The 16,534-nt window shown below is 33.1% G+C and overlaps 1 protein-coding gene across 6 annotated transcripts in view; it reads left to right on the top strand.

The window, feature by feature from the left end:
* PLCZ1 (phospholipase C zeta 1) overlaps positions 1-16,534 on the top strand; it is a 105,406-nt gene that overhangs the window by 19,252 nt on the left and 69,620 nt on the right. For all 6 annotated transcript variants that reach the window (XM_031938376.1, XM_031938375.1, XM_031938377.1 and 3 more), the window contains 2 exons: positions 6,224-6,425; positions 8,380-8,524. In XM_031938376.1, the coding sequence (XP_031794236.1) occupies positions 6,224-6,425; positions 8,380-8,524 (347 nt within the window). The remainder of the gene's footprint in view (positions 1-6,223; positions 6,426-8,379; positions 8,525-16,534) is intronic.

The raw sequence follows: 16,534 nt of genomic DNA, 5'->3' as shown, positions 1-16,534 counted from the left end.
AGGGGAGGTAGTAAGGGATGTTAAGGAGCAGAATTAATTAAGCAGAATTGATTAATTAAGCAGAATTAAGTAGAGGAGTTAGCAGGGGTAAGAAATAAGAGCTTATACACAAACACAACAAGGATCAGGAGTAGACTTTATTAGGAAAAAAAGAAGGACTAGGAATCCGTTAGACCTTAGACAAAGTCAGACTTAAAGAAATCTACCTTATATATCAGCCATCCTAATATTATTTTAGATGTATATTTACATATGAGTAAAGGTGTGTGTATATATATATATACACCTATATGTATGTGTATATGTCTGTGAGTATGTATGCATGGAAGTGTATGTATATATAAATATAAATATATGAATTTGTGTGTGTGAATATATATCTAGGTATATCTATATATAAACATATCTGTGCTTAACTGTAGCTTGCTTGGGGGAAGTGGGGAGGATGAAAGGGGAAAAAAGAATAAAGTAAAAAGTGCACAACAGAGAACAAAACAATAACCTATAAGGAAGCAAAGAAAAGATGGATACTCTTGAATATAATCTCTTTTCTTGAATATAATCTCTTTTATTATATCTGCTTTCTTGAAATGAAAATTTATAGTTATATATTTTGAATGCTCCCTGATGTTCTGCTGGGGATGTGACAATGTTTTGTTTTCTTTTTAAATTTTCCTCTTCTGTCTGTCTTTTTCTATTCTGTTTTTCTCATTTTGCATTTAGTTCAAGAAAAAAAGAAAAATCAATAAATCTGAATTGGGGATCAAATCAAGATAACAGAGACACCAAACCAGTTGAACATTCTTAATATTCCCCTCTAAACAACTTTAAATAATGCCTCAAATTAAATTCTGGAGATCTATGTGAGACGTTTTGTTCCCAACCCAAGACAATTTAGTTATGTCAGAAGGAGATGTCTATGACATCTGACTGGGGGTTGGCTCGGAGTGTATGTAATGATATTATCAGTAGTAGGCCTTAGAGGAAGTCTGAATAGCAGCAGGGGATTTTCAGCAGTTCTCAGCCCAGAGATGGTAAAGGGGTGGGGTTGGTCAACTGCTCAGAAAGAGATTACAAGGAGCCTTTTTCTGTCACTCAGTACAGGGCATGGCACTATTCAACAGCTCTATCCCATATGCAGTTCTGGGTTGCAGGTCTAGGATGGAGAGAATTTCTTGTGGTCAGTCACAATGATCACAATTCTAAGGCAGAGAGGAACACTAGTGATTATTTCAGCAAGATCAAGGCATCTGATCACAGTCTCAGAACCAAGAGAAACACTAGTGTTTACTTCAAGATAGCAGCAACCCTTCCTAAGTGAAGATTGAAATGCAGACCAAGAGAGCAGTGACAATACCTCACACTGGATCACATCACCTTAGGAGCACTGAAAACTTGCAGACGCCCAGAACTAGCTTTGAAAACAATAACATAAAGAGTCTGAAGTTTAGGACAGGGCAACTACACATCCAGGTGAGCAGAAGAAAATTTTAATATAAAATTCAAAGTGAAGAAATAGGATGGAAAAATGAAAAGACAAAAAAAAAAGAAAAGAAAAATCTTCATAAAAATATTTTCATCATATGGCAGGAAAGACCAAGAAACAAACTCAGGAGAAGACAACAATATGAAAACAGGTACAAACAAAGCTTCCAAAAATGATGATTTGATACAAGTCCAACAAGAATTACTAGATTAAAGAGACAAGAGAGGTAGAGGAAAAATTGAGAAAAGAAATGAGAGTGATTCAAGAAAATTATGAAAAGTGATTTAACAGTTAGAGAGGCACACATAAAAAATGAATATAAAAAAACCCAACAAAAACCTAAACTTTAAAAAAATGAAATTGTCCAAACAGTAAAAGAGATACAAAAAAGTCACTGATGAAAAGAACTCATTAAAACAGAATGGATACAGACTTAGTGGTATTGCTGGATTAGAGGGCATTATCCTTTGTATAATTTGGTTCCCCTTTTGGTATGATTCCAAATTGCTTTTCAAAATGGTTGGATAAAGTCATAACTCTACTATGTAATGTCCCAATTTTTCCACATCTTCTCTAACATTGTTTTCCTTTTTTGTCATATTAGCCAATCTTATAGATGTGAGGTTGTATCTCAGAATTGTTGTCATTTTAATTTGCATTTCTTTTGTCAAAAGTGATTTAAAGAACTTATTAATATGTTTATAGATATCTAGCTTTGATTTCTTCTTCTGAAAACTTCCTGTACATGTCTTTCAACTATTTATCAATTGAGGAACAACTTTTGTGCTTATAAATTTGACTCAGTTCTCTATATATTTGGGAAAATAGATCTTTATCAGAGACACTGACTATAATGATTGTTTCCCAGCTTTCTGCTTTCCTTCTAATCTTTGTTGCATTGTTTTTTGGCTGTACAAAATCTCTTTAATGAAATATAATCAAAATTGTCTATTTTGCACTTTATAATGCTCTCTCTTGTTAGTCATGAACTCTTTCTTTCTCCATAGATTTGACAAATAGACTATTCCTTACTTTTCTAAGTGGATTACACTGTCACTCTTTATGTCTAAATATGCACCCATTTGATCTTATCTTGCTACATAATGTGAGATGTTAATCTATACCTAGTTTGTGTCCTATTATTTTCCAGTTTTTCCCAGAAGTTTTTATCAAAGAGTTAATTCTTATCCCAAAAGCTGAGATCTTTGGGTTTAATCAAATAGTAGATTACTATGGTCATTGATTACTCTGTCTTGTGCACCAAATCTGTTCTACTGATCCACTATTCTATTTCTTAGCCAATATCAGATAAGTTTCAATGATTGTTGATTAATACAGTTTGAGATTTGGTAAAGGTAGGTCACCTTCCTTTGTATTTTTTTTTCCATTAATGCCCTTAATATTCTTGATCTCTTGTTCTTCCAGATGAAATTTATCATTTTTTTTTTCTAGCCCTATCAGATAATTTTTTGGGTAGTTTGTTTGGTTTGACATTAAGAAAAATAAATTACTTTAGGCAGAATTTTCATTTTTATTATATTGGCTTGGCTTACCCAAGAACAATTGATATTTTTCCATTTATTTACATTGTCTTTAATAGGGCAAAAAGTGTTTTATAATTGTGTTCATATAGTTCTTGGGTTTGTCTTGGGAGGTAGATTCCCAAATATTTTATATTGTTTACAATTATTTTAAATAAAATTTCTTTTTTTTAATCTCTTGCTGCTGAACTTTGTTGGTCATATAAACAAGAACTTATGAAGCACTTATTTGGCAAGCAAAAACAAAGTCACTCTTCTTCAAGGAATTTATATTCTAATGGGGAAAGATAACACACAAAAAAGAGCTAAAAAACCCTTCAGATAGGGGACAGTACTTAGTAACAGGGCATGAGCAACAAGGCTGATGAGAAATTATAAGATGGCTGGCCTGAAGTTGTTCCTTAAGTGGAGGTATTAAGAATAGCCATCCTATCAGAAGAGTTTTCAGGGACTGAGAATACTCCTTACATATGAATTCCGGTACCAAAGTGATATTCCAGAATGAAGAGTTTCTATGTTACACACACTCAAAAGAAGTTTGGTTTTCCCAAGTTAAATCACTCTTTGCTACTCTGTACAATTCTCAAACCAATTGACTCTTTTAAGCAAATAACCATATGCTAAGAAGTTAAATTGGTCTTTTTAAATCAAATTAATGCCTAAGTTCTAATTCCAGTGATTAATTTCTCAATCAATAATTAATAAACAACACAGAATATAAAGTTCCCTTTTGTGAAACTGAAAACTGTTACCCTACTTTATTCTGTATTTATGTATCTAATGTTGTAGAAAGGGGAAAAAAAGAATAAAGTAAAAAAAAAAAAGTTGTTGCAGACAACAAAACCAAACCCACAAAGAAGCAAAGAAAGGATACTCATGAATATAGTGTCTTATATTATTATATACACTTTCTTGAAATGGAAATTTATTGTTACATATTTTGAATGTTCTCTGATATTCTGTTGAGCACATGACAGTGTCCTCTCTCCCCTTTCCTCTCCACCCCTCTCCTTTCTATTTTTTTTTCTTATTTTGTATTTAAGCTTAAAATAAATAAATAAATGAAATACTAGATACTGATGTTGATGACCAACTGTTTTGCAATTTAAATTTTTAGACTGCTGCCTGGGGGTATTGAGATGTTAAGCTAGTATAGCTCAAAGACAGGAATCTTCATTATACATATGCATGCTTATAACTATTCCATAATTTCTATATGATAGGCAGTTGGGTGAAAGGAATTGGTTGTCCAGATTAAATATTTTTAAGGTCTAAATTTAGTCCATACTTTTTCTTGTTTTAAATGAACAAATATTTTATTTTCTTGCTTTCTACTTTTTCAATGGGCTAAATAATTTTAGAGAGTGTTTTTACAATTTTAGAGAGTTGTTTTATTTGGAGGTAGCATAATTGGTAGGTAGTAAGCCACGAAAGAGAATAAATGTTGGGGATGGCAGTAGGAGCTAATAGTTCAAGAATAGCCTTAATCTGTATTTGCAGATGTAAAAACTTTCATATTATGGAGTAACCTTTAATATTTTTTGCATAACTATACAAAAGTATAGTATTACTATACTTCTACATCTGTTAGTTACCTTCAATAGATTATAATTGTTCCATTTTTTTTTTTTTTTGACACAAAGTAGATCAAGAACTGATCTCAAACCTGGGAAGATCTGGGTCTCAACACATATTGAATGTGTCACTCTAGACAGATCATTAATTCGTTCACTGCTCTATGCAATTCTTTAAGACTATAGATTATAGAGATGGTAGTTTGTAGTTTTAGATGGCATTTCCCTTTGGAGTTTCCTATACAATTGAAATTCACAGATCCAGATGCTATTGAATTTTTAACCCTTATTTTTGTCTCTCCTTATTCACTGTACAACATTTACATAACATTACTGTATAACATTTGTTATGTTTGAGACTTCATAAATATACACTTTTATACTTATTCCTTATTTACCAAATACTTTAAAGGTTTAATAAAGTCAGATTGAATTCTGGTTCTATTATCTAAAGTATTAATTAGCTCTAATTTCCCTTCCATTTCAGCATTATCAAAAAACAGCAAATAAATTTAAATTAAGTAAATTAATTTGTCACCAGAAAACAACTATTGTTATTTATTTTCCTGTACTCTGAAGTGTACTTAAATATATCAGTTCTTCGGATTACATGAGAACAAAGAGCTATGCACATTTACAATTTATAGCTGGCTGAATTTGTAATTTTCAGTGTCTTTGGTACCATATAATACAGTGCCCTTGAATTTGCACTGCCTCTGACATAGAAGTGTGCAAAATGAAGGTCTCACAGGTACATGCACTGTACTAAGTGCTATCAGAGATTATAGACATGAAGAAGAAACTACCCTTGCACTAAAGATGTTAATAACAAATAAGCAAATTCCTAACATTAAAGAAAATACCTATGGAAATGTGTATTATAGACATGTACCAATTTTTTAAGCAATAGGAATAATCCTGAAAAATTACATTAGTTGATTTTCTTAATCATAATTTAAAATGCACTAGAAAAACTTGCTTAATGATAGAATACCCTGACCAATACTTTTGAAAACTAAAAACTAAATAATGAAGTAAATACTACTTAGTTTACCATTTAAAAAAATGATCTTTTGTATATTTTAGGGTAAGGGAGGTATTTATGGCATATTGTGGGGCAGTTAAATGGCACAGTGGTTAGAATATTTGGAATTAGTAAGAGATTCTTACTTTCTATGTGAACTTGAGCAAGTTATGTAATCTTGGTAAGCTTGTTTCCTCATATCTAAATTAGGATAATGATGGCAACTACTTTCCAGAACCATTCTGAAGTTCAGAGGATACAATATATACAAAGGATTTTGTCAACCTTAGAAAACTATATAAGTGCCAGCTATTATAATTTAAAACACTGGAACAAATTTGTATGGATTTTATATACTTTGCTTCCTGATGATCAAATAAGAAATAATCTGAAATAATTAATTGAGAAATTTTATTAAATTAGTTTTGAACTGGAAGATCTTAGAGTTAACACATTAAAATTTGTATATTGGGGCAATTGGAAACTCTAGCAATTTTAACTATGTATTAATATTTTAGGGATAACATATACTATTAAATATATTTGAAATATTTTCTTAATTGATAATAGTTTGCTTTCTTTTAAATATTTTTTGTAGCGAAAAAACAACACCAGATGACGATTGAAGGATTTATAAGATACATGAACTCAGATGATTGCTTGCTATTTAAAAAGGATTGCACACATGTTTACCATGATATGACTCGTCCTTTAAATGATTACTTTATTTCAACTTCTCATAACACCTACCTGATTTCTGGTCAATTAATAGGGCCAAGTGATCTTTGGGGCTATGCAAGGTATTTATTTTTGCATTTAATTTGAAATTTATGCCATCTAAAAAGTAGCTAGCTCCTGACCATGTTCTTATTATATACAGACCATTGGAAGTACATAGAAAGAGTTATGCTTAGTATCTCACTGATAGGCAAAGAATATTATTATCTGTGTACCTCATAATCATCTAGCTTCTTAGTGACACATTAGATGAGTTACGTAAGGCCACATCTAAACCAATTAAGAGATAAAAAAGTATTTCTAGTTTGATAATTAATGAAGCTATGAAAAGAAAAGGAAAGATTGCATTCCTACTTCCACTCCCTATCACCACTGAAACTAGTTTGCATGTAAGTCAGGGCCTGACATAATTTATAGATACATATGTCTGTAAAACTATTTTTATGAAATCCAATGATTATATGGAATTCTAAATGGTTTAAATATAATCTCTTTCCAACTTACTGAATAGAAATAATGCCTTCCATTTAGATAGCAAACAAAAAGTACTTTTAAAAAGTACTTTCACATATATTATTTCATTTGCCACTTGTTATAACAAATCAATACAATTTTCAAAAATTGATTCATACTCTTTTCACATCACAATTATGCCACTGAAATTCAGAGAAATTTCAAATTGGAACCAGTTTTCAAATTTATAGAAAAAGGTATTAGTATGACAAATCCAATCTATAGGATTAAAATTAGCACTAAAGCAGCTAGATGGCTCAATGGATAAAGGACAGGTCCTAAAGTCAGGAGGACCTGAGTTCAAATCCAGCCTCAGACACTTAATAGTTTCTAACTATGTGATTCTGGGCAAGTTACTTAACTCCAATTGCCTCAGGAAAAACAAATAAGTACTTTGAACTTAAAGCTAGAATTCAGATCTACAATAAGGATGCCAAAGATTTTAATTCCAATAACATAGAGCAGTAATTGGGAATTTGATGACTAACAGATTTTAGAAATTCAGTGGAGTAGAAAGTACAAAAGTATTTACTAATCTCTTTACCTCCAGTTGCAGAGAATGTGAGTCAGACTGATGAGAAAGTGAGTATTAGAGGTTTATGCTTTGATTTATCATTCTTAGAGGTGATGTTTTCTAAAATCATCATGGAGTAGAAACAGGACAAAATTGTGATGTAGGTGAATCTCATCTTTGACTTATCCAGGGTCAACATTCTTCTGTGTTCTTTACACTTTCTGCTGTCCCTACAAACACTCTCCTCACCTGGTCATTCGGGGTTCCTAATGTTTTACATATTATCAAAATCTGCCTCCTGGGAAAAATTAGATAAATTAAATTCCTCTAAGAGTTAAATAAGAAATGATACAATCCACAAAGGAGTAGAAAATTTTAGAGATGCAAAGGACCCAAGAATATCCCACTTAAGAGCTACTCACAATTTAACAAGAAGAAACACTTTTAAGCCAGAAGAGAAAAAACCCAATCTGATTATGGAATTTGGTGAATCAAGACAATATAACACAGTGGAATAGTGGCAGAGATACTGGACTCACTTTCCATTTCCTTATCCAGCTCATTTTACACAGGAGGAAACTGAGGTAAATGGGGTTTATGGCCTGCCTGGGCTTGAGTTCAGGTTGAACTCAGGAAGATGAAACTTCCTGACTCCAGGTCAGGTATCCTATCCATTATACTACCTAGCTGCCCAGATGAAATGTAAGTAGATATAAATCAAATATTTGAATAGATAGGAGATTTTTTTGACCTCATCCCAAGTCAGGTCCTTAGTGTACCTTTGCCAGTTTTCCCAGAAGTCTTATGAATCCTTAGAAAACCAGACTTGCCTGTATTTCAAGACAAATGTAAAAATGCATCTATTTCAAAAGAAAAAAAATTGGGTGGTAGTGATGGTAGCGATCTGTTATTCTAGATTATTGATTATACTACTGACGTCCCCATACTGATGAGATGTCTGAGAAATATTTCGTTTTCATTTCATTCAGTGCTCTTGTGAAGGGATGTCGTTGTTTAGAAATTGACTGCTGGGATGGATCACAAAATGAACCTGTTGTATATCATGGGCATACACTAACAAGCAAGATTCTGTTTAAAACTGTCATCCAAGTGATCAATAAGTATGCATTTATGGTATGTATGTACTATTGTTCAAATGAAATTACCTAATCCAGATTCTTAGTAGTAGTATTAGTTTGAAACAGTAATGCTCAGATTAGATTATTAGGTTAAAAAGGCAAACATACTTTGCCAATACTACAGATTTACAGACTCTTGAGCAGGAAGAGAATGAAGGCAGCTCATACTTGAACAATAATACCATCTATGACATATCTAATATATAGCTATCCATTTTTGCTTGAAAACTTCCAGGTAGGGGGAACTCACCAATTCCTAAGGTCATGATATTTCATTTTGGAATTATTGTGATTAGGAATTTCTTACTATTAAGTCTGGATTTTCCTGCTTGCAACTTTACTCAATGCTCCAAGTTCTGTCTTGTTTGGGTCAAGTAGAACAAGTTTGGTTTTTCTTCCATATGACAAAACTTTCAAATTCTTGAAAATTCTCATGTTCTTTTCCAAGCCTTCTCCAAACATTCCCATTTGCTTCAGCAGATCCTCATATGGGATTATTGTTCAACATCTTGCTTGTCTTTCTAAGAGTGTACTCCTTCTTAATCAAATTAGTGACCATACTGAACACAAAACTTTAGACGTTGTCTGCCAAGCGCCTAGGACAGCAGGACTCTCACCTCTTTACATTTTCAGGCATTATGCCTCTCTTAATACAACCTAAAATCGTGTTAGCTTTTCTTGGTTGCTATATCAATCTGTTGACATATATTGGCTTTGCACTAAAGTCCTATAAGCTCTATCTTAATCCTATAAAATAGAAATTATTTTATTTTTTTGCATGTGTGTCCCCAGTCTTATAAACACTTATTACATGTTAATTAATTGAATGCTTGATTAAGCAGCATATCTCTTCAATGTCTTTTACACTGTCCCTTTTTTTTTTACTACTTTCATAGTTATTACTATAATTTAAATCCTCATCATTTTTTGTCTATGTGATTCAATTAAACAATCAACAAGCTCTTTGGTATTTTATTCTGGAGAATTTTGAGAATCACTGGAGTTTACTGAAGGACATGGAGTGACCTGGTCAAATTTGTGCTTCTAAGGAAGTCATTTTTTTCTGGTTGAAAGGAGGATGAATTGGAATGGGGAGATACTTGAGATTGACAGATCCACCACCAAGCTACTCCAACGATATAGGTTTGAAGTGATAAGGATCTGAATGATGGGACTATCAGAGAAGAGAAGGAGACCTAGTGGAGAGATGTTATAAAGGTGAAATTTACAGATCTTAGCAACAGATTGAATATGGTGTGCAGAGGATGAAAAATAGTGAAGATCTGAGGATGAATAGTAGGGTTTAAGCCTGAGGGATTGGGAGAATAGTGTCAAAATTAACAGAAAAGGGGTGGCTAAATCGTACATAAGGATCCCTGAAGGCTACATATCAACTAAGAAAATCACATTATCAAGAAAATATTCAACATTGTCATGTACTTTTAAATTTTATTGATAAAATATTTTTCAATTATATTTTAATTAAACATGGCATTCAGTGTTGTTGTGGTCACATGTTTGATACCTCTGCTTTACAATAATAAAGAAATTAGGAGGGAAGAGAAGACTTAGAGGAGGAAACATAGTGATTTCAGTTTTGGAAATGTTGAGTTTGAAATGTCTACTGGACGTATAAGTTAAAGATGGCTGAAAGATAGTTGGAGGTACAAGATTGGAGGACAGTGGAGAAGTTGGGGCAAATAGGAAGATTTGAGCAGCACTAGCAGTAGAGGTGGTAATTAAATCCACAAAAGCTGCTAAAATCACCAAGTAAATGAGTACAGAGGAAGAAGATAAAAAGTCCAGGACAGAACCTTATGGTTCACTTCTGATTAGAGGGTGAGATTTGGGAGACAGTTCAGAAAAAGAGACAGAGGAATAGTCAAATTGGTAAGAGAAGAACCAGGAGAGGGTTGAACCCCACAAACCTTGAGAAAATAGAATATCAAGGGGGAGAGAATGATCAACTGGGTCAAAGACTGCAGAAAGGTCAAGGAGGATGGGGACTGAGAAGAGGCCATTGTATTTGGCAATTAGAGAACAATTAAGAGAAGCTCAACCCTTTTATGTAATTTCTCTATGAAATAGTAAACTCAGTTTCTCCTATTAGTAGTCATGAAAACTGTGCTAATATCAAAGTCATTTGTTTCATCAAAGTCACAAGAACAGGCTTAACAAATCTGCAAAATATTTGCAAAAATATAAGGTGTAATATTCTGGTTAGTTTTCTGGAGGTCTCTGGACCAGCCTTTGTTTCAGCTGAGTAATCACCACAAGAACAGCCAGAGAGAAAGTCCAAATATCTTTATTGTCTCCTTCACAGTCTAGTTTCCTTGCCTTGGGCCTGGGCTAGCTTTCTGGAGGACCTCCAGAATGTGTCTTGATTTCTGCGGGGGAGGCAGGAGGACCAACACAACGGTCTCTTGTCTTGAAGTCTCCCTGAGTCCAGGAGCTTGTGCTCCAGCCTCCGGTCCTCTGTCTTCCCTGAGTCTATTCTAGTCCCCTTCTAGTTCTGACTCTGGGCTTTTAAATACTCTATTACAATTAAATCCATTCATCATACTGAGTATAAGCCAATCATTATATCACTAGGGAACCATAATTTGTTGTAAGATTAATTCAATCATACTGAACTACAGAACTATTCATCACCATGCTAAACTAGATAACCATTATCTTATCAGTTCCACTGAGTTTATTTAAATCAATCATACAGAATTTCAGCCCTCTACAATGAGGTGAGATGGATTTTCCCCTTTTTAACTTTTTTCACTGCCTCAAAACAATGAGAAAAGTGTATTTTTTGAAGCAGAGGTAACAGACAAATATCAAGTCTCTTTATCATCACTATCATAATGCCCCTAGGAATAGAGGAAAACAGGCTAAATATTACTAATATATAACATTGAGATGATCTTTCTTGAACATACACAATTCCTATCTATCTATCTATCTATATATATATATATGAACTGATATACTAACTCAACATCTCTTCATTCAGTTTTATTTCATAATTTTTTCAATGTGCTTTCTTTATCTACTTGGTTTTTCCTGTGCCAATTATTAGGTTAATATCTTGATTGTCTATAGATCAAATTTGGGGGTCCATTCAATATCTTAAACTGTATCTGTCCTGACATTTTTATTATAAATGAAACCATAACATGCCCAAACAGTGTAGTAAGTAAAAGGATGGTTTATCAATTTCTCCTGAGAGAGTCATACAAAGGAGTTTGTGGAATTATTTTTATCTTATATTCAAAGGTGACAACCTTTCATATTACAATTAATATTATGAAATTCTTTCAAGAATTGTTTAGATCATTTTCACACACATATATATTTATGTGTGTGTGTATATTTATATAAATAAATTTGGGTACTAACTCTTAGTTTTATATTTGAGTTATTTTCATATATGTATATATGCATATTTGTATATTATGTTAAATTCCAGACCTTTATCAGAGATAATACAATGTATAGATTTTTCCCAACTTCAATGGTTTTCTTTTTGTTCTAGTCATACTAATTTAATCTATGCAAAATATTTTCAATTTTATATAATTGAAATTATTTATCTTTTGTCATTACCCTTCTCCCTTTTTAAAGTTAGAACTCTTGTTCTGATCATATCTCTGGAAATCATGTGAGCTTGTTTTCTTCTGAATTCTTGATTTCATGGCCATTACAATTCAGTTCACAAAATCATTTTACATTTATTATTGCATGTGGAAAAAAGTATAGCAGCATTGTGGTATAATAAGTACAGAGCTAATCCTAGAGTCAGAAGGATATCAATTTAAATCCTACTTTTGATACATATTGTCTGTATAAACTTGAACAAATAATTTAACCTCTCAGTGCCCTAAGTACTTATTCTCTAAAATGATAATTTAAAAGAAATAATTGACCTGCCTTAGTAGAGAGAGTTTCTTAAACACTGGGCATTCCCTAAGCAAATGAAATCACAGGTCTATTCATAAAAATACTTTATTGGTGTTAGGCTATTTGTCAAATGGCTTTCCATTTTTTCCATATTCTCTTATTTATAGAAAGTTCTTTCTCAAGTAATTTTTGTTCTTGAGATAATTGAATTGATTGTTTCTGATATTTATGTTTCTACTAATCTACATTTCTATTTTTTAAACCAATATCAAGTAATTTTAATGATTTCAGCTATAAAATATCACAAATTTTGGAGGAGCTCTTTCTCTTTTATTCCAACTTCTTTCTTCATTTTCCTTGAGATTTTGAACTTCGTTCTTTTAAATGAATTTTCTTATTATTTAACTCTATAAAGAACAAAGATTTTGGTAATCTAATCGGTATAACTCTAAATCTGTAAATTAATTTAGATAGAATGGTTATTTATGCAATACGTATTATATATATGACTCATACAACAAATTGGCATGACCATGCACAATATTTTTCCAATTACTTGTCATTCTATATCTCTTTAAAGAGCACTTTATAATTCCAATTATGAGAGTTTATGAGAGTGCCTTATTGGACTGACTCAAATATTTGATGTATTTTGTTATCTCCTTTGAATTGGACTTCTCTTTTTATTATTTGCTTCTGGATCTGGATATTGCTGTGTTTACAGCCTGATGATTTTCATAAAATGACTATGCTACTTTACTGAAGATCAGATTCTTTGCTGTTTCTATTGGGTTTTCTAAGTAAACCATTATATAATGTGCAAATAGGGATAATTTTGTCTCTTCTTTTCCTATGTTTATGGTTTTAATTTCTTTCTCTTGTGTTATTGCTGCAGTTATCATTTCTAGAATTGTGTAGGAAAATGCCCACAACAACAGTGAGGAGAGAGGACTTTCTTGCTTTATTCCTCTGTTTTATTGGGAAAATTTTTAGTATTTCTCTGTTGCAAAAAAGTTATCTTTTTCCAACCAGAGAACACTGTTTACCCTCATCCTTGAATCTTCTATTGCACTCATCCCCCCACTGCCCAGTCATTTGCCTAGTCTCATTGGTTCTATTTTCATCACGTTCCTTGAATCCATCCTCTTCTTTCCTACTCACAAACACTCTCTCAAATCAAGTATTTATGATCTTTTAGCTGGATAGTAGTAATAGTTTCTGAATTGGACTCTCTGCTTCTGTGTTTTTCTCTCAACAGGGTTGCCAAAATAATTTACCCAAGGCATAAATCTGGCCATATCATTTCCCTCCCTCCTCAAATATCTCAGTGTTTCCATATTCAAATTTTCAGCTTAGCATTTAAATACTTCTACATTCTGGATTCAATTTAACCTTTCTATACTTATTTCATATTAATCTCCCTCATTTATATTATATTCTACTCACATTATTCAATTATTCACAACTTCTGCCACAACTACTATTTCTGGTTCTCAGCGTTCCAGATATAACAGAGGTTTGAGAACTTTGGGGCATTTGAAGCGATTCTTTTTAGTTCAGAGGGACAAACATTTTCTTGCAATCCTTTAAGTGATTTGAATTTTTGTGATTTTTGATTTGGGAAGGTGGTCTTGAGTCATACTTGGGAGTTTAAAGAGACAACATAGCCTTCATTAGGATTGAGAGGAAGGAAATGAAATTAATGAACTGAAATGGAAAATAATGGTGGTATAACAAATGGCAGAAGAAATCAAGAAACAGGAATTAGAACCAAAAATAGGGAGGAGTTGCAATAGAGAAGGGAGAAAACAAAGTGAATCATCTAAGATTAGGCAAATGGTGATGGTGATAATGATGATGACAATGACTAATGTAACAACAATAATCATAAATGCTAGTTTATGTAGCTTTTACTATGTGCCAGCCACAGTGCTAAGGGCTTTACAATGATCTCATTTGGTCCTCAAAACAGTCCTGGCAATTTAGATGCTATTATTATCTCTATTTTATAGTTGAATCTCTATTTTATGCAGGCAAACAGGGGTTAAGTAACTTCTGGAAAGTTCACATACCCAGTGTGTCTGAGGCTGGATTTGAACTCTATCTACTCTACCATCTAACTGCCAAGATGCCTAGCTGCATCTCAGAAAGGAGAATTCAGAGGAAGGATCTTCAGTAGTTTCAGCCCAAGTACTTTGTTCTGAGGTACTTAGAGAAGCCAGGCTACTTTGATCTCTCTTTTTTTGATTCTATTTTTCCCTCCCCCTTTACATGTCCTCTTTTTTGATGTTATTTTTCTATCAGGTGTTGTCCCTGTACAAATGATTTCTGTTTAGATCAGTATTCTGAATGGGAGTGGGGAGACTGTCTCCCTGTTGTTTCCTATCCATCTGCTTTGTTGCAGGCTGTATATGTCTTTTAAAACTTTCAAGTGTTACTCTAATCTTTTCCAGTTGAAAGACTGAAGTGGTTAAAATCATTTTAAGGGCTTCAAGGGAGTGCTTATCCCCCTTAAAGTACAACTCATAGTGTAGCCACTATGCTATGAACTCATCATTGCAAAGTGTATTTGGCTATATGGCCTTCCTTAGGACTCTAGGGATAACTTTGACAGGGTTGGGGTCACTTTCTTTAATATTGGAAGCTTGGGTACTTATTCTGGGTGATTCCTCCATTGTTAGCCACCAGTGCCTAATTGTTCAGTTCCATCCAACCAATTAACTTTTAACAAAAGAAAATTAGGTTCTTATGCCCAAATAGCTATCAAACTGTGCACACCCTTTAATCCAGCAGTGTCTCTACTGGGTTTGTATCCCAAAGAGATTATAAAAAAGGGAAAAGTACCCACATATGCAAAAATGTTTGTAGCAGCTTTTTTTATAGTGGCAAGGAACTGAAAATTGAATGGCTGCCTATCAGTTGGGGAATGGTTGAATAAGTTATGGTCTATGAATGTAATGGAATATTATTGTTCTATAAGAAATGATCAGCAGGATGATTTCAGAGAGGCCTGGAAAGACTTGACATGAACGGATGCTGAGTGAAGTGAGTAGAACCAAAAGAACATTGTACACACAACAGCAAGATTATGTGATGATCAACTATGATGGATTTGGCTCTTTTCAACAATGAGGTGATTCAAGCCAATTCCAATTGACTTGTTATGGAGAGAGCCATCTGCCCCCAAAAAGAGTATTGTGGGGATTGAATATGGATCAAAATACAGTTATTTTCAACTTTTTTGTGGTTTGCTTTTTTCTTTCTCATTTTTTTCTCTTTTTATCTGATTTGATAGATGTGGAAATAGGTTTAGAAGAACTACATGTTTAACCTATATTGGATTACTTGCTGTCTAAAGGTGATGAGTGGGGAGAAGGGAGGGAGAAAAATTTAGAAGACAAGGTTTTGCAAGGGTAAATCTTCAAAACTAGCTTTGCATGTATTTTGAAAATACAGTTTTGAGATAAAAAATAAGAAAATACAGCTTTTTTTGAAAACAAAAAGCTTTTATTAAAAATGAAAAAAAAAGAATACTAGATTCTAAGGCATAGCAAGACTAGAAGTATAAACATTCCCCTCTTCCCTCTACCCCCAATAACTTAGAGGCACAATTTTTCCCTTTATCATTTGCTTCTGGGAGAACTATAATGTTTAATATTGGAAGCTTGGGTACTTATTCTGGGTGATTCCTCCACTGTTAGCCACCAGTGACTAGTTGTTCAGTTCCATCTAACCAATTAACTTTTAACAAAAGAATATTAGGTTCTTATGCCCAAATAGCTATCACACTGTGCACACCCTTTGATACAGCAGTGTCTCTACTGGGTCTGTATCCCAAAGAGATCATAAAAAAGGGAAAAAGGACCACATATGCAAAAGGACCATATATATGCATATATGCATATATATATATGAAGTTCCTTTCCATGTCATTACAGTTCTCCCAGAAGAAGCAACGGTCCACAGCTTCTGTTGTTTTTTGTTTTGTTTTGTTAGGAATTGCACTGGGGCACTCTGACTGTGCTTTCAGGGACTGGACTCATTGGTTAGTCCTCTGTTACACCAGAATGTTAAATTAGTTTTCACACCAATTTCAATAGAATTACTTCAGTGA

This window comes from Sarcophilus harrisii, chromosome 5, assembly GCF_902635505.1.
Source record: "Sarcophilus harrisii chromosome 5, mSarHar1.11, whole genome shotgun sequence".
In the NCBI taxonomy this organism is placed as follows: domain Eukaryota; kingdom Metazoa; phylum Chordata; class Mammalia; order Dasyuromorphia; family Dasyuridae; genus Sarcophilus; species Sarcophilus harrisii.
The sequence above is the reverse complement of the archived record's forward strand: the minus strand, read 5'-3'. Positions and strand labels throughout refer to the sequence as shown.